This window comes from Mus caroli, chromosome 10, assembly GCF_900094665.2.
Source record: "Mus caroli chromosome 10, CAROLI_EIJ_v1.1, whole genome shotgun sequence".
NCBI lineage: Eukaryota > Metazoa > Chordata > Mammalia > Rodentia > Muridae > Mus > Mus caroli.
This window is the reverse complement of record NC_034579.1, coordinates 122,391,102-122,417,327: the sequence shown is the minus strand read 5'-3', so window position 1 is coordinate 122,417,327 and position 26,226 is coordinate 122,391,102. Positions and strand designations below refer to the sequence as shown.

Below are 26,226 nucleotides of genomic sequence, written 5' to 3'. Positions count from 1 at the left end.
GGTCTTTACATACACGTGACATGTTTTTTATTTCTTTTATTTTTGATTTAATTTAATTACATAATTCCCCCTTCTGTTTCCCTCCTCCAAAGTATTGCAGATGTCCTCTCTTGATCTCTATCAAATTTACAGGGTTTTTTTCCTTCATTAATCATTGTTTTAAAAGAACCAAATTAACTGCACTTTGTGGTGGGGATTTTCACCCAATTCCTCATTTCTAAATTTCAAAGGATTATATGTGTATGTGTTTAAGCATTTGACTACTATTAAATTTTTAATGTTTGGGTCATTACACATACTACTTCTTTATGCTTTGTTTCATGTAATTCTCACAACAACCACATACAGCAGGTATTAGAAGCTGCCCTTGGACAGAGATGGATTTTGGTGTACTGAAAGTTTGGAAAGCATCTCACATTTTTCTTAGGTGTCTACCACTCGCGTGCCTCACTTTATATAGGGGCTTATTATCTTAGAGCTAATGCATGGCTTAATTTTAGGCAGAACATTGACTAAGCCCAGTAAAAACTAAAAGTGCATAAACTTATATTAGCAGTCCTCCCCTGAATGGGAGCCACAAGTTGACAACACTGCTCTGTGATCTACTTTTTTTCAGATAGGTCTCAGTTATGAAACTGGAGCAGAGCAGGAACTATACTGAGCTGACAGACTTTATCCTCCTGGGATTCTGGACATCTCCAGAAGCACGGGTTCCCTTATTCTTACTGTTCTTGCTTATCTATCTGGTCATTGTATTGGGAAACCTCAGCATGTTAACTGTCATTAAAATAGACTCCAGACTTCATACACCAATGTATTTCTTTCTCCAAAATTTATCNTTTTTAGATCTNTGNTATTCCACAGTCATTGCACCCAAANCTCTAGCTACTTTTTTCTCCAAGGAAAAGAAAATTTCATATAATGAATGTGCAACACAGTTCTTTTTCTTTGCTCTTTTCGTTGGAACAGAAGGTTTCNTTNTGGCCGTGATGGCATATGACCGCTTCTCAGCCATTTGCTCACCTTTCCTATACACAGTCCATATGTCTCAGCCAGCTTGTATTCGTTTGGTGGCTGGCTCCTATATCTGTGGATGCATCAACTCCATGATACAAACAGGATTCACCTTCAGCTTGCGTTTCTGTGGAGAAAATAGGCTGGACCACTTTTTCTGTGATGTCCCAGCTCTGATCAAGATCTCCTGTGTTGACACTTTTGTGAATGAGATTGTGTTGTTTATTCTCTCTGCTCTCATCATCATTTCCACCATCACTATCATTCTGGTTTCCTATGTCTACATCATTTCCACTGTCCTGAAGATCCCCTCTACCCATGGTAGGAGTAAAACCTTCTCTACATGTGGCTCTCATATAGCAGTGGTGAGTTTATTCTATGGAACAGTGTTCTTCATGTATGCTCAGCCTGGGTCCATCTCCTCCCCAGAGAAAAGCAAGATTGTAGCTGTGTTCTACACACTTATCATCCCAATGCTGAATCCTCTGATTTATAGCTTAAGGAATACAGAGGTAAAAAGTGCTTTGAAAAAGACATTGCTGAGAAAAATACCCTGGCACTGACTTTCAGTTTCCTTCAACCTGCAAAATCAACTAAAAGCCACATCATCAGTCATTTATGGAATAGTTCAATCAAAGGCATCTCTGTGTTTTGTACATTAAATTTTATTTTTAGTCATTTATATATTTTATTTATAAAGTAAAAGTCCAAGTACATTTTCATTATTTTTTCTATATAACCATAGTGTCATAGCTGGGTAATACAATTGTAAAAAATACAGTTAAACTCATTACTCCTAAATTACATATACATTGAATTGCTTAAAAACTATCTTGCCACTAATTGTCCTAATAAATTTTGATGGTCAGCATCATTAATGGTTGCCTAATTAGTTCATTTTTATGTTCCTTGTTTCAAAATTTTATATCTAAATTAAATTATAAATTCTGCTTTTAATATGAATATTACTTTCATGATATTACAGAAAATATTTTCTTATAATAATTTGAGTATTTCAATGCCTGCAGATATGCATACCTTCTAATTATATCTTAGCAATTTAATCCTATTTTCTCCCTTGGACTTGGCAAGGGTTTTACTGTAAAGTTAATTTTGAGTTTCATATCTATTTTTCAAATATCTTATGATGATGTGTCAAGTTGTTATGTTTCTTTATTTTTGTTTTATTTCACTCTAGTGTATTCAAGGTTATAATATTACTAAAATGAATGCATATATTATATATATGATATCTGTATACAAATGTTCATGGCCTATAATTGTTTTATTTTACTAAGTTTTATTGATCTTGTTAATTTTCTTTTTGTGAATTTAAATATTGAATAATGTTACTTGACATTTATTGAATGTGTTAAAGAGCTGTATAGTCATTAATATAAATGTACATTTTCTTTGTTTATATTTGTTCGTTCTGTAGTGTGTCATGTGTGCATTCACCAAAGGGCTGTTTAAATTATTTCAGTATAGTCTATTTTCTTGGCACATCCCTTTATAAAATTTCAATTTATTTTTTTACTTATTCACTTTATATTCTGCTAACTGGTCCCCTCTCACAATCCTTTCTCCATCCCCTCCCCTCTTCTCTGAGTGGGTGTAGGTTACCTGGGTTTCCCCCCAACCCTGGCACTACAAGTCTCTGTGAAGATTAGCATTTCCTTTCCTACTGAGGCCAGGCCAGGCTGCCCAGCTAAGAGAACATATCCCAAATACAGGCAACAGATTTTGGGGTAGCCCCTGTTCCAGTTGTTCAGGACTCACATGAAGGTCAAGCTGCCATTTGCTATATATGAGTTGGGAGTACATCTGCCATCTGAACTAGCTGGTGAGGACATGGGGCCATCTCCAGAACTAGAGAGAGACCTGAGATAAGATAAGCATCCAAGAATTAATTGGGGTGACCTTAAGTGTGACAACATTGGTGATATGGAACCTGAGGAGATCTCATCCTATAGCCAGACAGGAACCCCATTTGACTGACAGACACCAACTCACTCAGAAAACTTTCAACCCAAAATGTATCCTGTCTACAAGAAGTACAGGCACAGGGGATGGAGCAGCAACTGAGAAAATGGCCAAACAATAAAGGCCCCAACTTGAGACCCATACCATGGACAAGCACCAATCCCTAACAAACACTATTAATGATACTCCTTATGTTTGCAGACAGAAGCATGTTGTCCTCTGACAGACTCCACCAAGCAGCTGACTCAGACATGTACAGACATCCACAGCCAAACAGTGGATGGAGCCTGGGGACTCTTATGGAAGAATAGGAGGAAGGATTGTGAGCCCAGAAGGGAGTAGGAACGCCACAGGAAGACCAATTTAGTCAACTAACCAGGATGCTTGGGGTTCTCAGAATCTGAACCACCAACCAAAGAAAACAAGCTAGTCCTAGGCCTCCCTGCTTATACGTCGAATGGTCATTTTTCCCATATTACTCCTACTGTTTCATGAGCATGGGAGATCTTTCAGCTGTGATATTTTCTTCAAATTCTTTCTCTAGTGTTTTAAAGTTTTTAACATACAAGTGATTTACTAGCTTAGTTAGACTTTCACACACACACACACACATGTGTATGTATGTGTATGTATGTATATCTATGTATATATAATATAAATAAATTATATACACATATACATACATATACACTATATACATTTACATGTGTATGCACATATAAGTATATATATGTATGTATATAATATAGAGAAAATATAATGTGATTATATTTTATATTTGAGACTGTCATGATAGGTTTTGCCTCCCTGATTTCTTTCTCAGTCCATTTCTCATTTGTTTATGTGAGGGCCGCATTATTTTGTGATATAATTTTGTATCCAGCTACTTTGCTGAAAGTGTTTATCAGATCTAGGAGAGTCTCAGTGGAATTTTATGTTCACTTATGTATACTATTATACTACCAGGATAATATTTTAAATTGTCTTAATTATAGAGTAATATATGCCTAAACATTACAATAAAATGTGTCACAATAAAATGTGCAATTGAAAGACTAGAAAATATTTATAGTCTCTTGCCTTACAAAAATTTACAACTTTTTTCATGTTGTTCATCTACCCTAAACAAATGCAGTATAATGTTGTTCAAATTGCCATATCATCTTATTTTTCAATTAAAAATAAAATAAAATATTTTAAATTTCTATATCAGTAATACATATTTTTACCCTACAGGTTTTGGAGTTTATTATTAATATTTAGTTTGGTAAAGATTTCTGTAAGTTTTATCAATATCATATATTCATTGTTTCTCATTAACATTAAAGTTTTTTTCTTTTTTATTGGATATTTTCTTTATTTACATTTTAAATGTTATTCCCTTTTCCAGTCCCCCCCCCCAGGAAACCCCCTACCCTACCCTCTCTCCTCCTGCTTCTATGATGGTGTTTCCCCACGTTCTTTTAATTAGTTTCAGTGTATTTGGTTTTATGTTGAGTTCCTTGATCCACTTGAACTTGAGCTCTGTACAAGGAGATATGAATGGATCGATTTGCATTCTTCTGCATGCTAACCCAGTTGAGCCAGCACCATTTGTTGAAGATACTGTCTTCTTTCCACTGGATGGTTTTAGATTCTTTGTCAAAGATCAAGTGTCCATAGGTGTGTGGGTTCATTTTTGGGTCTTCAGTTCTATTCTATTGAGCTTCCTGCCTGTCTCTGTACCAATACCATGCAATTTTTAAATCACTATTGCTCTGTAATACAGCTTGAGCTCAGGGATGGTGATTCTACCAGAATTTCTTTTATTGTTGAGAATAGTTTCCGCTATCTTGGGTTTTTGGTTATTCCAAATGAATCTAGAAATTGCTCTTTCTAACTCTATGAAGAATTGTGTTGGAATTTTGATGGGGATTGCATTGAATCTGTAGATTGCTTTCAGCAGGATAGCCATCTTTACTATATTGATCCTGCCAATCCATGAGCATGGGAGATCTTTCTATATTCTGAGATCTAAGATTTCTTTCTTCAGAGACTTGAAGTTCTCGTCATACCGATCTTTCACTAGCTTGGTTAGAGTCACACCAATGTATTTTATATTATTTGTGACTATTGTGAAGGGTGTTGTTTCTCTAATTTCTTTCTCAGCCTGTTTATCCTTTGAGTAGAGGAAGACTACTGACTTGTTTGAGTTAATTTTATATACAGCTACTTTGCGAAGTTTTTTTTTTTTCTATCAGTTTTAGGAGTTCTCTGGTGAAATTTTTGGGGTCACTTAAAAATATGATCATATCATCTGCAACATTAAAGTTTTATGATTGAAATTTTTTGTGATAAAGTCAGTATAAGTATTAAAAAATACATTTAAAGTATAGGATATGTTCAAAGACACAGTTCTAGGATTTTTATTTTCTTCAAAGAATAGTCTCAGTCTCTACAGCTAGTAGATCTTCAGGATCACTTTTCCAAGTTCTCAGCATTTTATATGTTTAATATCCTGTACTCATATACTCAAGAGCTTTCTTAATGGTATATGTTTGTTTTTGTGTTTGTGTGTGCATTTGCATGAGGAAGCTTGGGTGTGGGTGTTTGTCACAGAGGTCAAAGAAAAATTGGTCATCAGTCTTTCTATCCTGTTTGAGAAAGAATTTCTTGTTGTAACCCTTGCATACACCAAGCTAGGTAACCCAACAACTTTCATAGATTCATCTATCTCCACATTCATCTTGCCATAGGACTTCTGGAATTGCAAGCACATTCTATTGCATACAACTCTATATAACTTCTGGAAATCTGAATTCAGACCCTCACAGTATGTGACAAGTGCTTTACTCACTAAATAATTTCCCTATCTAGCTTTTATATTTTCAGAAATATGTTGTCAGAATATGTAATGAGTTTAACATTAAATATTAACATGTATTCTATGTAAAGTTTTGTAACATGTATTATCATATCAACTGGCTGTATAGTAGATAGTAAAGACTTCTTTTCCAATTTCAAGAAAAATTGGCAGAAACCATTCAGGAAGAACTGCAGTAAGCAGGTGAGCTTCTTGAAGATGATCCACCATTTTGCATAGCTGCAATGGATGTACTTCAGTGAGGCACAGCCCCAGGGGCTTAATCTTCAGATTGCTTCTTGGTGCTGCTGTGCCTGCTCATGTTTGTCATTGTTGTATTCCTCATATATCTAACATGATGTGATTTGGGCATGGAGAGACTCTCACTGTCTGTAGACTGGTGTGATTGCTTCTTTTTCTTGTGGGTCCAGTGAACTTTATTGATAGTATTTAAGAGCATTGTTTGAGCTCCCTAGGCTCTTTCTATAATTATGAAAGTCTGGGATCGAAATTGTGAGGGAGATGTTCATCATTGGGCGCTGAGTTGGGACAGGGATTCCTCAGCAACCCAGGGCCTCTGTCTTGCTCTCAGTGTCCTTGCTGAGGTGGGTGGTCTAGGGTTTCTTATTCTTTGGAGGCCATGTAGGCCATGAGGTCCACCACCCTGTTGGTGTAGCCACCATATTCATTTTCATACTAGGAAATGAGCTTTACAGATTTGTCATTGAGAGCAATGCCAGCTCCAGCATCAAAGGTGGTGGAGTGGTAGCTGCTCGAGACAATTTGGTCTTTAGTGTAGTCCAGGATGCCCTTTAGTGGGTCATCGGATGCCTGCTTCAACACCTTCTTGATGTTACCATAATTGGTGCATTTCTCCAGGAGGCATGTCAGATCCATAATAGGTATATTGGGGGTAGGAACACTGAAGGCCATGCCAATGAACTTCTTGTTCAGCTTCGATTTGACTTTGCTCACACCGTTAGCAGCACCAGTGGATGCAGGGATGATGATCTGTGTGTCCCCACAGCCATCACACCACAACTTTCCAGAGGGGCCATCCACAGTCTTCGGAGTGGCAGTGATGGCATGGACCATGATCATGAGCCTTTCCACGATGCCAAAGTTGTCATGGATGACCTTTGCCAGGGGGGCTAAGCACTTGGTGGTAGAGGCTTACAATCTTTAGTGAGTCATCATATTTTTCATAGTTCACACCCATCACAAACATGGGGACATCAGCAGATCGGCGGTGATGATGACCCTTTTGTCCCTACCCTTCAAGTGAGCCCCAGCCTTCTTCATGATGGTGAAGATGCCAGTAGACTCCACAACATGCTCAGCACTAATGTAACCCCAGTTGATGTTAGCGGGATCTTGTTCCCGGAAGATAGTGATGGGTTTCCTGTTGATGACAAGGTTCCCATTCTCAGCCTTGACCATGCCATTGAACTTGCCATGGGTAGACTCATACTAGACTATGTAGACCATGTAGTTGAGGTCAATGAAGGAGTTGTTGATGGCAACAATTTCCACTTTGCCAACTGCAGAGCAGAAGGCAGTCCTGGCACCAAATACGGCCAAATCCGTTCACACCGACCTTAACCATTGTTTTCTATAGGATGAGGCTGGCACTGCATGAAAAGATGCAGCTGTCTCTGGAACAGCAAGGATCAGAGAGCTGTGATTGATTCCACTCTATTAGGAAATTTTCCTGGATATCAATATGAAGATGAAATTTCATAAATTAATATTATTTAACTGAATAAATGATCTTACAGAATTACTGATTTGATTTAAATAGTTTCTTTATTGGATATTCTATGTATTTACATTTCAAATGTTATCCCCTTTCCCAGTTTCCCCTCTGGTACTCCTCTATTCCATCCCCCTTCCCATATCTATCAGGGTACTCTCCCTTCCACCCACCTACTCCCACCTCACTGCCCTGGCATTCCCCTATGCTGGGGCATCAAACCTTCACAGGACCAAGGACCACTCTTACCATTGATGCTTGACAAGGTCATCCTCTGCAACATATGCGAGTGGGGCCATGTGTACTCTTTGGTTGATGGTTTAGTCCCTGGGAGCTTTGGGGGTCTGGTTGGTTGATATTGTTGTTCTTCCTATGGGGCTGCAAACCCCATCAGCTCCTTTAGTCCTTTCTCTAACTCCTACATTGGGAAACCTGTGCTCAGTCCAATAGTTGGCTGCTAGCATCTGCCTCTGTATTTGTCAGGCTCTGGCAGAGCCTTTCAGGAGACAGCTATTTCATGCTCCTGTCAGCAAGCACCTCCACAATAGTGTCTGGGTTTGGTGTCTGTATATGGGATGGATCTCCAGGTGGGGAAGTCTCTGGATGGCCTTTACTTCAGTCTCTGCTCCACACCTTGTCTCCACATTTCCTTTAGACAGGAGAAATTCTGGGCTAAAAGTTTGAAGATGAGTGGGTGACCCTATCCCGAGCTTTTGTCCCTGCCGGCAAGAACACGCTCAGGACAACCAGAATCTTCTGCGGCAAAAGCTTTATTGCTTACTTCTTCAGGAGGCAGAGAGCGAAAGGCAAAACCCCGTCCCGTCCCTTTTATGGAGAATTGTCCTCCGCCTCGGACATGTCGCTCCCTGATTGGCTGCAGCCCATTGGCTGAGTTGTCGTCATGGGGAAGGCAGAGCACATGGAGTGGAAAACTACCCTGGCACATGCGCAGATTATTTGTTTACTACTTAGAACACAGGATGTCAGCGCCATCTTGTAATGGCGAATGCGAGAGCTGCTCCTCACATGACCCCATTCCCCAACCAGGGGCCTTGCCTAACCTCTGGATATGGTCTCTACAGGTTCTTCCTCCCCTTTGTTGGGCATTTCAGCTAATCTCATTCCTGTTGGTTCCTAGGAGCCTCTTGCTTTCCTAGCATCTGGGACTTGCTGGTGGCTACCTCCATTTCCATATCCCCCATTGCTACACACCTCTGTTCAAATTCCTGACCATTTGTATATCAACCCTGTCCTCTTGAATACGTGATCCTACCCCACTTTCCCCCCTCCTTCTCTCTTCCTCCCTGGTCTGTCCTACCCTCTACCCACTTTGAGTATTTTATTCCCCCTTCTAAGGAGGACTGAAACATCCACACTTTGTTCTTTTTCTTGAGCTTCATATGGTATGTGAACTGTATCTTGGGTATTCTGAGCTTTTGGGCTAATATCCACTTATCAGTGAATGTCTACTATTCTTTTGTGTCTAGGTTACCTCACTCAGGATGATATTTTCTAGTTCCATCTATTTGCCTAAGAATTTCATGAAGCCATTATTTTTAATAGCTGAATAGTACTCCATTATGTAAACCTGATAAACAACTTCAGCAAAGTGAACAGATATAAAATTAATTCAAACAAATCAGTAGCCTTCTTCTACTCAAAGGATAAACAGGCTGAGAAAGAAATTAGGGAAATGACACTCTTCACAATAGTCACAGGTAATATAAAATACATTGGTGTGATTCTAACCAAGCCAGTGAAAGATCTGTATGACGAGAACTTTAAGTCTCTGAAGAAAGAAATCTTAGAAGATCACAGAAGATGGAAAGATCTCCCATGCTCATGGATTGGCAGGATTAATATAATAAAAATGGCCTTCTTGTAGAAAGCAATCTATAGATTCAATGCAATCCCCATCAAAATTCCAACTAAATTCTTCATAGAGTTAGAAAGAGCAATTTGCAAATTCATCTGGAATAACAAAACCCAGGATAGTGAAAACTATTCTCAACAATAAAAGAACTTCTGGTGAAATCATCATACTTGACCTCAAGCTAAACTGCATGGTATTAGTACAGAGACAGGCAGGTAGATCAATGGAATAGAACTAAAGACCCAAAAATGAACCCAACACCTATGGTCACTTGATCTTTCACAAAGGAGCTAAAATCATACAGTTGAAAAAGGACAGCATTTTCAACAAATGGTACTAGTTCAACTGGCAGTTAACATGTAAAATGCAAATCGATCCATTCTTATCTCTTTGTACAGAGCTCAAGTCCAAGTGGATCAAAGACCTCCACATAAAACCAGATACACTGAAACTAATAGTAAATAAAGAGGTGAAGAGCTTCGAGCACATGAGCAAAGGGGAAATTTTCCTGAGCAGAACACCAATAGTTTATGCTCTAATATCAAGAATTGACAAATGGGACCTCATAAAATCACAAAGTTTCTGTAAGGCAAAGGACACTGTCAATAGGGCAAAAAGGCAACCAACAGATTTGGAAAAGATCTTTAACAGTCCTACATCCAATAGAGGGCTAATACACAATATATACAAAGAGCTCAAGAAGTTAGAATCCCTAGAACCAAATAACCTTATTAAAAATGGGGTACAGAGCTAAACAAAGAATTCTCATCTGAGCAAACTTGAATGGCCATGAAGCACCTAAAGAAGTGTTCAACATCCTTAGTCATCAGGGAAATGTAAATCAAAACAGCCCTGAGATTCCACCTCACACTAGTTAGAATGGATAAAATAAAAAACTCAGATGACAGCAGATGTTGGCAAGGATGTGGAGAAAGGGGAATACTGCTCCATTACTGGTGGGATTGCAAGCTGGTACAACCACTCTGGAAATCAGTCTGGTGGTTCCTCAGAAAACTGGACATACTACTACCTGAGGACACAGCTATAACACTTCTGGGCATATACGCAAAAGATGATCCAAAATGTAATAAGAACACATGTTCCACTATGTTCATAGCAGCCTTCTTTAAATAGCCAGGATCTGGAAAGAACCCAGATGTCCTTCAGCAGAGGAATGAATACAGAAAATGTGGTGCATTTCCACAATGAATTACGTAGTTTTAGGAAGTTAGGGTAGCATATATGTAAATATATTTTTCTCATTTTATTTTTATTGCTAATTATTTTAGGTCAGTCCTTATTTTTACAAATTGATAGTAATCAGAAAATTACATGTAATTTAAGTACACAATGTTTTATATTTAATTATTTGGACTTCATAACACAAAAGCCTGTTGTAAGCCAGCCCGTGGCCTACTTGAACCAGGTACACCTGGGAGTCAGGCTGGGGCTGAAAAAGACTTAGAGGGCGAGAGAGATTAATGGAGACCAAGACAGAATTCTGTTCAAGGCCCGCCAGTTTACTAAGAGAGTGTGCTTATAAGGGGGAAGGACCATCCCCCTCCAGTCCATTCTTGGTGTCTGGAGCCAGCCTGTAGGATAGGATGTTCCTCCAGAATATCTCAGGGACCTCTCAGCAGTTTGCAGTGTCTTGGAAAGAGCGGTGGCAGGTGACAGAACAATAGAGCAATCTAGGTCGGAAGGCTCCACCCTAGGTAATCTCCTTCTTAGTGGCAGCAAGGTCAAAGTCTGGATCAGTCGGCTTCAGGCTGGGGGAGCCTACAAAAGCCTCTTCAATATATTAAGATCCAATATTATATAGAAAAAAGGTTTTATATTTTCATGTTATCTCTAAATAGTCTTTCAAAGCTCAGAAAAGCTACTTACATCAAGTGGACATCACAAAAGGAAATCTTAAAAACAGTGAAGGAATATATTTTAATGGGATGTATTGTTGGTTTATTCTTTTTATATCAAGCATCAGTATTACATAAGTGTTTATTCAGTGAGCAATATTACAATTATGTGATCCAATTCTTAGCATTAATTGATATAAGAAATAAGAGAAATGAATTAGGTTTATTACATGTTTCTGTTGAATAAAGGCAGGGACTCCTAGAAGCAGTAATTGTGAAATGATATAATATCCTTTCAGAGATTTTTTCATAATCAATGATTAATTTTGAGTGAGGAAATATTTGTTCCCTTGGAAGCACTGCAGCCTACTTTATCTCTGAACTTCTTCATAGACTGAAATTATAAGAGTCAGTAGGAATCAGAAAAGGAAGATATCCTACCCTAAATTCATCTCACCTGTAGACATTTCACAATTTCAGACTAATTAGTACTAAGGTGCTACCCAGGAAAAAGTATTAAGTAGAAAAGCAAAACAACTTCCCAGGTGATTCTACTGAGTCAGAAAGTAGAGCAAACACTGACCTAATTGACCTCTGGGGCTTATTTTATTTTAAACAGTAATATATGTGTATATATTACAACTTTCTGATTTTCTTTCTTTATTTCATAGTATTATCCAGGTGGATTAAAGGACTTCAGTTGTAGGAGGTACCTTCATTTTCACATTTACACACTGTAAAAAAGACATTTCTTGAAGTTTGAATTGAAGACGCAGTGAAGGAATTTCTTCTGAGGCTAGTGTGGTGAGGGCATGTGACAACAGGAAACAAACAGGTGTGGTTGGTTCATGTGGTTTGGTACTTGAAGAGTCTATATGAAAGATAAATAGTCTTTGTCAGTTATACTTTTCCTAATATGACTTTAAAATACCAATAACTTTTAAAGTCCTTTAGTGAGGATTTTTTGGTAGCCTGATTTTAGTAGTTGGGTATTTAGATTTCAAAACTTAAAAAAAAAACAAAAACAACAAAAAAACGTAGTTTTTTCCTGTAGATATTACTCATTTATTTTTCTGTAGATCTTATTTATTTAATACTTCCTATTTTCCATGGGCAAATATTTTACTTAACTTTTATATGTAACTCTGGGCAATCCTTATAACAACCTATTGGGTGAATTTTCTAGTTCACAGGTTACTGATAATTAAATACAAACCTGGTATTTAACCAAGTTACTGAGATGACTCAGTCAGTGGCAGAAAGACCATGGGTTAGAACCCAAATTTATATGAATCAAAGCATCACAATTTTATGGACAAATTCTTTTGTTCTTCAGAAGAACAAAAGACATAAGCTAAGCTACTTTCACTTCTGTCTCTGTTTTACTTTTAGTTGCATGGGATTTTGAAACAGTAATGTAAAATTCAAAGGTTCATTGAGTTCCTTAAAGAAAAGGAACTGCTTTTGTTGATCTGATATTAAACATACCAGTTAGTTTCCCAGAATTATAGAATTCATTCTTCTACTTAGTGTTAACTTCTCAGATATTTTAGTCTTTTTTTTTTTTTTTTTTTTTTGAGACAGGGTTTCTCTGTATAGCCATGGTTGTCCTGGAACTCACTTTGTAGACCAGGCTGGCCTCAAACTCAGAAATCTGCCTGCCTCTGCCTCCTGACTGCTGGGATTAAAGGTGTGCGCCACCTCGCCTGGCCATTAACTTTTTAATTTGTGTACTTTTTGACATTTGATAGTAACTGTTAATATTTACTAAAGAAATACATGAGAGTCTGTGTAATACAGACTCTGACATTTTTGTTTCATGTTTTGTGAATATTTACAGAGAAAAATATTTCTTTTTGGGGAAATTAATTCCATATATCAACCATGACATTTTTACATAAGCAAATAATTTGTATGTCTAAAATAGCAGGAGAAAAGAGATGCTGGAGCTTGGCTGCCCCAAAAGAAGCCCCTGGGATTCATAGATGAAAGGTAAATGATGCAGAAAACAGGAGTTAGCAGTGTAAGAAAACAGGAGTTACCAGTGTAAGCCTCGAGCAGGAGACACAGGCTGAGTTTTCCTGTGGATGACATTCTTCCAGGCAGAATCTTCACCTTGTAATACTGCAACCCCCTGTATCCTAAGGTCTTTACATACACGTGACATGTTTTTTATTTCTTTTATTTTTGATTTAATTTAATTACATAATTCCCCCTTCTGTTTCCCTCCTCCAAAGTATTGCAGATGTCCTCTCTTGATCTCTATCAAATTTACAGGGTTTTTTTCCTTCATTAATCATTGTTTTAAAAGAACCAAATTAACTGCACTTTGTGGTGGGGATTTTCACCCAATTCCTCATTTCTAAATTTCAAAGGATTATATGTGTATGTGTTTAAGCATTTGACTACTATTAAATTTTTAATGTTTGGGTCATTACACATACTACTTCTTTATGCTTTGTTTCATGTAATTCTCACAACAACCACATACAGCAGGTATTAGAAGCTGCCCTTGGACAGAGATGGATTTTGGTGTACTGAAAGTTTGGAAAGCATCTCACATTTTTCTTAGGTGTCTACCACTCGCGTGCCTCACTTTATATAGGGGCTTATTATCTTAGAGCTAATGCATGGCTTAATTTTAGGCAGAACATTGACTAAGCCCAGTAAAAACTAAAAGTGCATAAACTTATATTAGCAGTCCTCCCCTGAATGGGAGCCACAAGTTGACAACACTGCTCTGTGATCTACTTTTTTTCAGATAGGTCTCAGTTATGAAACTGGAGCAGAGCAGGAACTATACTGAGCTGACAGACTTTATCCTCCTGGGATTCTGGACATCTCCAGAAGCACGGGTTCCCTTATTCTTACTGTTCTTGCTTATCTATCTGGTCATTGTATTGGGAAACCTCAGCATGTTAACTGTCATTAAAATAGACTCCAGACTTCATACACCAATGTATTTCTTTCTCCAAAATTTATCNTTTTTAGATCTNTGNTATTCCACAGTCATTGCACCCAAANCTCTAGCTACTTTTTTCTCCAAGGAAAAGAAAATTTCATATAATGAATGTGCAACACAGTTCTTTTTCTTTGCTCTTTTCGTTGGAACAGAAGGTTTCNTTNTGGCCGTGATGGCATATGACCGCTTCTCAGCCATTTGCTCACCTTTCCTATACACAGTCCATATGTCTCAGCCAGCTTGTATTCGTTTGGTGGCTGGCTCCTATATCTGTGGATGCATCAACTCCATGATACAAACAGGATTCACCTTCAGCTTGCGTTTCTGTGGAGAAAATAGGCTGGACCACTTTTTCTGTGATGTCCCAGCTCTGATCAAGATCTCCTGTGTTGACACTTTTGTGAATGAGATTGTGTTGTTTATTCTCTCTGCTCTCATCATCATTTCCACCATCACTATCATTCTGGTTTCCTATGTCTACATCATTTCCACTGTCCTGAAGATCCCCTCTACCCATGGTAGGAGTAAAACCTTCTCTACATGTGGCTCTCATATAGCAGTGGTGAGTTTATTCTATGGAACAGTGTTCTTCATGTATGCTCAGCCTGGGTCCATCTCCTCCCCAGAGAAAAGCAAGATTGTAGCTGTGTTCTACACACTTATCATCCCAATGCTGAATCCTCTGATTTATAGCTTAAGGAATACAGAGGTAAAAAGTGCTTTGAAAAAGACATTGCTGAGAAAAATACCCTGGCACTGACTTTCAGTTTCCTTCAACCTGCAAAATCAACTAAAAGCCACATCATCAGTCATTTATGGAATAGTTCAATCAAAGTCATCTCCGTGTTTTGGATATTAAATTTTAATTTTGATTTATATATCTTTTTAAAATAAAAGTAAAAGTCCAAGTACATTTTCATTGTTTCCTCTATGTAACCATTGTGTCATAGCTGGGCATTACCATTATAAAAAATAAAGTTAAATTCAGTACTACTAAATTAAATATATATTGAATTGCTTAAAAACTATATTGTCATAGTTTTCCTTACAGATTTTGATGGACAGCATCATTAATGGTTGCCTAATTAGTTCATATTTATGTCCCTTATTTAAAATTTTTATTTCTAAATTAAAATTATGCATTTTGCTCCAAATTTGAAAAATTACTTTCTTGATATTACAGAAAATATTTTCTTATAATAATTTGAGTATTTCAATGCCTGCAGATATGCATACCTTCTAATTATGTCTTAACAATTTTAATCCTAGTTTCTTTTTTTGACATGCCAATGGTTGTACTATAAAGTTTATTTTGAGTTTTTTATCCATTTTAAAATATCTTATGATGATGTGTCAAGTTGTTACATCCCTTTGATTTTTTTTATTTTGCTCTAGTTTATTCAAAGTATAATACCACTAAAATGAATGCTTATATTATCTATATAAATGATATCTGTATACATATTTTCATGTTCTATAATTGTTTTATTTTCCTGTTTTCTTTGACTGTTTTAACTTTCTTTTGTGAATTTAAATATTGAATTATGTTACTTTAGTTTTATTAAACATGTTAAAGAGCTGCACATCCATTAATATAAATGCACGTTTCTTTGTTTATATGTATTTGTTCTGTAGTGTGTAGTGTTGCATTCACCTCAGGGTTGTTTAAATTAATTTATTATTTCAGGATAGTCTATTTTCTTGGCACATCCCGGTCCTAAAATTTAATTTTAATTTTAATTTTTTTTTTACTCATTCACTTTACAGCCTGCTCACGGGCCTCCTTCCAATAAGCCCCTCTCACAATCCTTTCCTCATCTTTTCTCCTCTTCTCTGAATGGGTGTTAGCGCCCCATGCATTTCTCCCAGTCATGGCACTACAAATCTCTGCTAGAATAGGCACTTCCTTTCCCTTTGAGGCCAGGCAACACTGCCTAGCTAGTAGAACATATCCCACATACAGGCAACAGATTTTGGGATAGCCCCTGTTTCATTTGTTCGGGACCCACATGATGTCACGCTGCACACTTGCTACATATGAAGGGAGAGCTCTATGTCCAGCCTTTTTGTTGTTGTTGTTGTTTTTTGGTTGGTGGTTCAGACTCTGAGAAACCTAAGGGTCTGGGTTAGTTGACTGTTGGCCTTCCTGTGGAGTTCCTATCCCCTTCAGGGCCACAATCCTTCCTTCTATTCTTTTGTAAGAATCCCTAAGCGCTATTGTTTGGCTGTGGATATCTGTATCTGAGTCAGCTTCTGGGTTGAGCCTCTCAGAGGACAACATGCTTCTGTCTGCAAGCATAACAGAGTTTTAGGGATTGGTGCTTGCCCACGGGATGGGTCTCAAGTTGGGCCAGTTATTGGTTGGTCATTCTCTCAGTCTCTCTGCTCTCTCCCCTGTGCCTGTGTTACTTGTAGTAAGGATAAATTTTGGGTTTAAAATTATGTGGGTGGGTTGGTGTCTCTATTGCTCCATTGGAGTTCCTGTCTGGCTACTGGATATGGCCTCTTTAGATTCCATATCCCCAATGTTGTAAGTCACAGCTAAGGTCACTCCCGTTGATTCTTGGGTGCCTCTTTTTTCCCAGGTGTCTGTCTCACCCTAGAAATGCCCCCTCACCTCCTCATCCCTGTCAGTTGCAGATTTTCTTTTATTTTCATGGTCATCTAGCCATCTCTACTGCCATTCCCCATACCTGGTCCTGAATCCCCCCATTCCCTTCCCCATACTCCTTCCTCTTAGTTACCACCTTTCATTCGCCACTTATGACTATTGTATTTCCCCTTCTGTGTAAGATTCAAGATTTCTTGTTTGGGCTTTCCTTCTTGTTTAGTTTCTTTGAGTCTTTGTAGTGTAACATGGTACCTGTATTTTCTGGCTAATATCCACTTATAAGTGAATACATACCATGCTTGTTTTGGGACTGACTGGGTTACTTCACTCATGATGATATTCTCAAGTTTGTCTGCAAAATTCATGATTTCTTGCTTTTTTAATAGCTCAATAGTGTTCCATTGTGTAGATGTACCACAGTTTCTTTATCCATTTTTTTCAATTGAGGAATATTTAGGTTGTTTCCCATTTCTGGCTATTATGAATAAAGCTGCTATGAACATAGTTGAGCAAGTGTCTTTTTGAATTGCAGCATCTTTTGGTATATGCCCAGGAGTCATATAGCTGGGCCTTGATGTAGAACTATTTCCAATTTTCTGAGAAAAACACCAAATTGATTTCCAAAGTGGTTGTACAAGTTTGCACTCCCAGCAGCACTGGAGGAGTGTTCCCCTGCCAAACAAAATGTGGTACATCTACACAATGGATTGCTATTTAGCTATTAAAATCAAGACATCATGAATTTTGCAGACAAATTGATGAAACTTGAGAATATCATCGTGAGTGAGGTAACCCAGTCCCCAAAAGACATGCATGGTAGGTACTCAGTTATTAGTAGATATTAGCCAGAAAATACAGGTACCATGTTACATTTCACAGACCCAAAACAGCTAAACAAGAAGGAAGACACAAGCAAGGATGGTTGATTCTCACTCAAAAGAGGAAATAAAATAGTCCTAAGAGGCAGGTGGAGAGATGGAAATGGGTGGAAGAGGGAATGGGGAGGGGAATAGGGGGTGAAGGATCAGGTGTGAGGATGTACTGGAGGGATGACCAGATGGCCATGAGAATGAATGGAAATCTGCAACTGATGGGGGTGGAAAGGTAGGGGCCATCTGCACAAAGACTCAGTGATCTGGGATAAGAGAAGCTCACAAGAATCAACAGGGATGTCCTTAGCTGTGACTCACAGAACTGGAGAAATGGAACCTAAAAAGACTGCCTCCTATAGCCAGGCAGGAACTTCAATGGAGGAATAGGGATACCAACCTACCCACAAAATTTTCAACTCAATATTTATCCTGTCTACAAGAAATGCATATACGGGGAATGAAGCAAAGACTAAGGGAATGGCCCACCAATAACTGGCTCAACTTGAGACCCATCCTATGGGCAAGCACCAATCCCTCATACTATTAATGATACCACTTATGCTTGCAGACAGGAGTCTAGGAGGGCTGTCCTTTGAGAGGCTCCACCCAGCAGCTGACTTGAACAGATGCAGAGATCCACAGCCAAACAATGATTGGAGCTTGGGGACTTATATAGAAGAACAGGAGGAAGGATTTGGCCTCTAAGGGGATAGGAACTTCACAGGAAGACCAGCAGAGTCAACTAACCTGGACCCTTAAGGCTCTCGAAGACTGAACTACCAAACAAAGAACATATATGGGCTGGACGTAGGCCTCTTCGCATGTATTTAGCAGATGGGCAGCTTGGTCTTCATGTGGGTCTCGAACAACTTGAGCCAGGGCTATCCCAAAAACTGGTACCTGTACGTGGGAAATGTTCTTCTAGCTGGTCTGTCTTGTTTGGCCTCAGTGGGAGAGGATGTGCCTAGCCTCACAGACTTGATGTGCAAGGGTGGCAGAGAAAGGTAGGGGATTAGTGGGAAGGATTGGGGAAGCGGGTGACCAGGAGGGAGTTAGTGTGCAGGATATAAGTGAATAATTAAAAAATAAAAATAAAAAAATGGGTCAAGATAGAAATAAGCAAAGAAATTAAAGACTCTCTAGAATTGAATGATGATGAATATACAAAATACCCAAACTTGTAAAACACAATGAAGGCAGTTCTAAAAGTAAGTTCATAGCACTTAATTTAAAAAAGGGGGGAGGTGTGATCTAATATGGTAATTTAACAGCACACCTGAAAGCTCTAGATCAAATAAAAGGAACTGCACCCAAAGGTACTAGAGTGCATGAAAATAATCAAACTAAGGACTACAATCAATAAAATAAAATAAAATAAAATCTAAAGTACTAATGAAACAAAGAGATTTTTTTTTTAGTAAAACCATAAGATTAACAAATTCTAATCCAAATTAAGTAAGAGAGAGAGAGGTTTCCCCATTAAGAAATGTAGAAAATTAGAAATGAAAAGGAGGGCATAAGAACAGACATCAGGGTAACTCAGAGAACAATAAGTGCCTATTTTAAAAATTAGTACTCCAACAAATTGGAAAATCTAAAAGAAATGGATAATTTTCTTGATACATTTCATATAACAAACTGAAAGAAAACACTATAATCATCTCATTATATGCAGAAAAGGCCTTTGACAAAGTTCAACAACCCTTCATGATAAAAGTCCATGTGGTATAGCTGGATCTTGAAGTAGATTAACTCCTGTTTTCTGGAAGAATCTCCACATTTTTATTGGTAATATTTTTATTAGATATTTTCTTTATTTACATTTCAAATATTATCCTCTTTCCTGGTCTCCCCTCTGACAACATCCTATTCCCTCTCCCGCCCCCAGCCCCACCCCCTACTCACCAACTTACCCACTCCTGCTTCCTGGTCCTGGCATTCCCCTACACTGGGGCATCAAGCCTTCACAGGACCAAGGGCTTCTCCTCCCATTGATGACCAACAAGACCATCCTCTGCTACATATACAATTGGAGAAATGGGTCCCTCCATGGGTACTCTTTGGTTGGTGGTTTAGTCCCTGGAGTCTTGGGGGTACTGGTTGCTTCATATTGTTGTTCCTCCTATGGGCTGCAAACCCCTTCATCTCCTTGGGTCCTTTCTCTAGCTCCTCCATTGAGCTGTCCCTATGCTCAGTTCAATGGTTGACTGAGATCATCCACCTCTGTATTTGTTGTTTCTATAGTGGCAGTACAAGTTTTCAGCATCATCAGCAATCCTTGCCACATCCTCGACAGAATATACTGTAACTTGTTTTATTGACCTGAGCCAATATAGTGGATGCAAGATCAAATCTCAAAGCAGTTTAGATTTGCATTTCTCTTATAGTTAAGGAAGTTCAACATTTAAAAAATGTTTCTCCACCATTTGGGCTTCCTCTTCTAAGATTTCTGTTTAGATATGCATTTCATTTTTATTATATGTAAGTACACTGTAGCTGTCTTCAGACACACCAGAAAAGGGCATCAGATCTCATTACAGATGGTTGTGAATGGTGGCTGCTGGGATTTGAACTCAGGACCTTCGAAAGAGCAGTCGGTGCTCTTAACCCCGCTGAGCCATTTCTCCAGCCTCCCCCCACCCCCTGCATTTCATTTTTAATTGTCATTTATTTTCTCCATATGTGTTTTTTTGAGATTTGTTGTTTTGTTTTGAACGGCATTTTTCTTTTATTGACTCTTGGGGAACTTGTTTTCATTGCTTTCTTTCTTTCTTTTTTATTATTAGATATTTTCTTTATTTACATTTCAAATGCTATCCCAAAATTCCCCTATACCCTCCCCCCGCCCAGCTCCCCTACCCACTCACCCCCACTTCTTGGCCCTGGCATTCCCCTGTACTGGGGCATATAAAGTTTGCAAGACCAAGGGGCCTCTTTTCCCAATGATGGCCAACTGGGCCATCTTCTGCTACATATGCAGCTAGAGACACGAGCTCTGGAGGTACTGGTTAGTTCATATTGTTGTTCCTCCTATAGGGTTGCAGACCCCTTCAGCTCCTTGGGTACTTTCTCTAGCTCCTCCATTGGGGGCCCTGTGTTTCATCCTATAGATGACTGTGAGTATCCACTTCTGTATTTGCCAGGCACTGTCATAGCCTCACAAGAGATAGCTATATCAGGGTCCTTTCAGCAAAATCTTGCTGGCATATGCAATAGTGTCTGGGTTTGGTGGCTGATTATGGGATGGATCCATAATCTGGATGGTCCATCCTTTCGTCTTAGCTCCAAACTTTGTCTCTGTAACTCCTTCCATGGGTGTTTTGTTCCGTATTCTAAGGAGGATCGAAGTATCCACACTTTGGTCTTTGTTCTTCTTGATTTTCTTGTGTTTTGCAAATTGTATTTGAGATCTTTATATATTTTGGAATTTAGCCGTCTACCTGATGTGTGATTCATATAAAAAATCTTTTCCCATTATATAGGCTGCCACTTTGTGTCTTTTGCTGGGAGAAGGCTTCTATTTCATGAAGTCCCATTTATTAATTGTTGATCTTAGTGAATATGCTATTTGTGTTTTGCTCAGGAACTTGTATCCTGTTCAATGTATTCACTTTCTCTTCTATCAGGTTTAGTGTATCTGGTTTATGATAAGGTCTTTGATCCATTTTGAGTTGAGTTTTATGTAAAGTGATACATAAGGATCTCTTTTGGGTTCTTTTATATGAGGTGGTACACTTTGACAAACATCATTTGTTGAAGATGCCATCTTTTCTCCATTGTGTATTTCTGGCTTTCATGTCAAATATCAGGTGTCCATAGGTGTGTGGAGTCAGGTTTGGGTCTTTAATTTGATTCCATTGATTGACATAACTGTTTTTGTTTAGGTATTCTTTTTGTTTGTTTGTTTAGGTATTCTAAATAACATTATCTAAACGCATATGAACTCATAGAGATTGAGGCAAAATGCACAAGGCCTACATGGATATGAACCATACACACACATACACACACACACACACATACACACACAAAGGTTTCTAGTTTACTGTTCTTTTGTGGGTTCCTGAGAGTGAGAACTACTGTGTTTCTGATTGTTCTCTTTTCCTTCTATTCATTTGTTTTGTCCAATTCAGATGTTTCGGTCTTGTTTCATCTTACTGTATTTTATTTTATAAGAAGTCTGTTTTTTTTTTTTTTTCTAGTGAGAGAAAAGGAGTAGATCCAGATAGGAGAAGAAGTGGTGAGGAACCAGGAGGAGTAGAGGGAGAGGAAATAGTAATCAATATATAATGTGTGAGAAAAAAATCCATTTTCAATAAAATTATGTTTGTTGAACATAATTTAAGTGTATGCTTGTATGTGTATGCATGTGAGTGCACATTCCATGACATATATATGGAGGTCAGGGGAGATATTCTGGAAGTTCATTTTCTCCTTCCACCAATGGGTTGAACTCAGGTCACCAGGCTTAGTGGTATGTGAAATTCAGCCCATTTTCAATGTTTTATTATTAGCTGTCTCTTGTGAGGTGATGTCAGTGCCTGGCAAACACTGAAGTGGATGCTCACAGTCAGCTATTGGATGGAACACAGGGCCCCCAATGGAGGAGCTAGAGAAAGTACTCAAGGAGCTGAAGGGGTCTGCAACCCTATAGGTGGAACAACAATATGAACTAACCAGTATCCCCAGAGCTCATGTCTCTAGCTGCATATGTAGCAGAAGATGGCCTAGTTGGCCATCACTGGGAAAAGAGGCCCCTTGGTATTGCAAATTTTATATGTCCCAGTACAGGGAAATGCCAGGGCCAAGAAGTGGGATTGGGTGGGTAGGGGAGTGGGGGGTAGAGGGTATGCGGGACCTATGGGATAGCATTTAAAATGTAAATGAAGAAAATACCTAATAAAAATATATATAAAATAAATGTTTTATTATATATTTAAGTGTTTTAACAGACTACTCTCCATGTATGCTTTATGCATTTGTGATATGTCTAATATTGTTTTAATTTTTAAACTTTATATTTATCCATTTTGTTCAAATTATAAATTCATAAAAAATACTTTCTTATATGTGGGTAGATTGAGTTCAAACTCGTTTTGTTCAAGAACTAGATATGTAACCATTAAAATCAACGTTATTCCATCTAATCTGACACTTTATTAAGTTACATCCGTATTTCCATCAATTCTTTTAAAAAGGATCTATATCAGAAATAGACATTGAATCCCAATGTCATGTCTTCTCAGATTCTTTCATTTTTAAATGGCTTCTCAGTGTTTTTAATACAACACTGACAACATGGAACATTGTTGACTACCTATTTTAGAGAATGTTGATGAGTTTGGATTTTCCTAAAATGCTCTGATGGGCAGATATACTACTTCCATCTTTTGTGTAACTATCACAAAAGTGATACTAGATTTTCATTGTCTCCTATCACATAAACTCATGCTGTCAATTTTCTTATAATTCTTTTATTACGTTTTTTTGGTTTTTCAAGACAAGGTTTCTCTGTATAGTGCTGGCTGTCCTGGAACTCACTCTGTAGACCAGGCTAGCCTCAAACTCAGAAAGTGCTCTGCCTCTGCCTCCCAATTGCTGGGATTAAAGGCATGCACCACCACTGCCCGGCAATTCTTTTATTGCTTAATACAGATGTTCTGTCAGGGTTTACCTAGTAAAAGCACTATGAATTTGGCTTAAACAAATATACGTAAAATTGACCTTCCTTTGGCCAAAGGAACCCCTATTTTCGTCTTCTGTGTTTAAGTTAATATTATTTAAATAGTCAAGTAAAGAAACTTACATGAAAATATATAATCAAAACTTTAGAAAGAATGAGCTATGTTTAAGACAAAACACATCCTTCATTTAATAAATGATATAATATTAAGAAAGCAAAAATATAAGAAGCCTTGAACTTCTATTATTATTCTATACCACTAAAGTTAGATCATTTCTTTACATCATAGTATTTAGCTTTGGCACTTTGATTTTTATCTGTAATTTTAAAAAGTACTAGATTTAGGGCAATTCTGTGATTTATAACAAATGAGATATAGTTCATTTATGACAATCAGAGCAAGTTGTTATTCTTGTTACTATTATTAATTTTTCTTCCAAGGTGGGGATAATGCATATAGCCTAGTTCATACTAAGCAAACACTCTAATGTTGAGCTATATGCCTTTTCTATTTTCTTGATTATAATATTGTTTCTTATCTTTATTTTTATTTATTTATTTACTTATTTGTTTGTTTAAATGTATGTGTCTGAGTGTGTATGCAAGAGCCATGTACATGCAGATGTCCATGGAGGCCAAAAGAGGATTCAGGTCCCCTGGAATGGGAGTTACAGGCATATGTGAGCTACCCAGTGTGGGTGTTGAACATGTGAGGTCCTCGTCCAGAGCAACAAGTGCTCTTAAACACATTGAAGCATCTTTCAACCTCATTTTAAGAAACAAAATAAATGTTTGAAGTTTATGGTACTTTTTATATATTAAATAGGTGCATACTATTACTCAAAATTGTTTCATAATTATTTAAAATTTATCAGGTTTTATTATTAAACTTAAGACTCTTTTATAAAGTTTGGCTTGCTGTTATAAAACATCAGACTTTTCTCATTCTGTGATTTATTTCCTTCTTATTTCTTTCTAGAAAACTTAATTTTTCATCTAAAATTCATCTTGTAAATATTATTTTATATTAATATCTGATAAAAATAATTTCTATGAATATTGGAAGTAAATATTTTTTCAGTGACAAATATTTTGATACTAAAACTTATCTATGTTTATATTTTCTGTGTATTTTCAGTTTTCCTACTTCTCTGTTGCCATACATAGATGTTCCTAAAAATACTGTAATTTCTTATTATATACTTTTTAAATAAATTAGCTCACTGTGCCATATTTGTTATAATGGTAAAATTTTTATGACTTTCCTTACTGTGTGGTAAAACAAAAAAAAAGTGGAAAGAAGAAATACAAGGAAAATTTAAAATACTTAATCAATAATGATAGTTTTTCACAATAATATTTAATTTAATATTTAAATTTCGTTTCACAAGATGGAATTTCTTTCTGGTGAGGTCTTCCTCTGAGGTCATCTCTCCATTTATTTCACTTCTTAATGTTTAGGTCCTTGAACATAGGATTTAGCTCCGTCCACTTTTTGGTAGCCCTATTCTCAATCTGTATATTATAATATTATTTACCCTTTATTTTTCCTTTGTTCAATTCTTTTTTAGTGGTTTGAATAGGTATGCCTCCCCCACCCCAACAGACTCATGTCTGCCTGAATATTGTTATGTTTCCTACTATGACAATAATGGGCTAAACTTATGAAACTGTAATCCAGCCTCAATGAAATGTTTTTCTTTATAAGAGTTGCTGTTACGATATCTCTTCATAGCAGTGGAACCCTAACTAAGATAGAAGTATGTATTAAGAGCTGGGGTTTTGCTGTGATACACATGACCATTCCTTTGCTTGGAGGAATGTAGATTTGGGTACTTTGGGAAGGAAAGCGTTGAAATGTTTTATCTCTGCTTAATGGGCCATACTAGTAAAAACATGGAAGACAATGATGCTGTGCGTGATTTGAACTACTGGGACCTGCTCAACAGACTTCAGAGGAGTAGACTTTCAGTATGTTTCCTAGAGAACATTCTTGTGAGATTTTGGTAAAGAATGTGGCTGCTTTTTGCTTTTGTCCAAAGAGATTGCCTAAGGCTAAAGTGAAGAGATTTAGGTTAGTTACATTACCAAAGGAAATTTTAAAACAGCCTAGTATAGACTTTATTGTATAGTTACTACTGTTCACTTTTATGAAATGCATTTTGATGAAAAGGAGTAAGATGAGCAAGAAAAAAAATACAAAATGTATAGATTGAGGGGAATAGGGGTACCAAAAAGTAGATGGGGGATCTAAATGTTAAGAAATGAAATAAAGGGAGAGGTGACCTCAGGGGAAGACTCCACCTACCTAACTTTGAGAAAGAAATTCCATCTTGTGAAAAGGAATTTAAAAACAGCTTTGGTCCAAGCATACTGAACACACCTTTAGCCCTAGTACTCTGGAGATAAAGACATGCTGATCTCTGAGTTCAAGGCCAGCAAATTCCAAGACACCCATGTTTAAGTGAAGGAAATCATGGAAAACAGAAAATTTGTGAACATGTAATTGAACATGGGGGCCATGTTTCAATCACAGCAAGCAACAGAACCTGGCAACTTCAGCTATGTGGTTCTGGGATTAGAGACAAGGATAGAATAAAAGGGGTTATGGAATCTCCCTCCATGACTTAGAAAAGTCACTGAGACCAGCTGTGTAGCAGAGCTGTCTGTGCCTGGAGGCCCAGAGAGGTCATTGCATGAAGCTGTGACATTGAAGTTGCCTGGAGACTCCAAAATATTGGAGATGCCAGAGTTGTGGGATAACTGTCAAGAAGGGC

General features: G+C 37.6%; 2 protein-coding genes and 1 pseudogene across 2 annotated transcripts; 2 read left to right on the top strand and 1 right to left on the bottom strand.

Moving 5' to 3' along the window:
• The first annotated feature begins 629 nt into the window (after positions 1-629).
• On the top strand, positions 630-1,577 carry LOC110304030 (olfactory receptor 9K2-like). The gene has a single exon (XM_021175283.1). The coding sequence runs from the start codon at positions 630-632 to the stop codon at positions 1,575-1,577; it is 948 nt and encodes a 315-aa protein (XP_021030942.1).
• A 4,958-nt stretch (positions 1,578-6,535) lies between these two features.
• Positions 6,536-7,891, bottom strand: LOC110302779 (annotated as a pseudogene).
• Positions 7,892-14,095: 6,204 nt separating this feature from the next.
• Positions 14,096-15,043, top strand: LOC110303976 (olfactory receptor 9K2-like). The gene has a single exon (XM_021175215.1). It carries the CDS (start codon positions 14,096-14,098, stop codon positions 15,041-15,043), a length of 948 nt encoding a protein of 315 aa, XP_021030874.1.
• Positions 15,044-26,226: the final 11,183 nt, after the last annotated feature.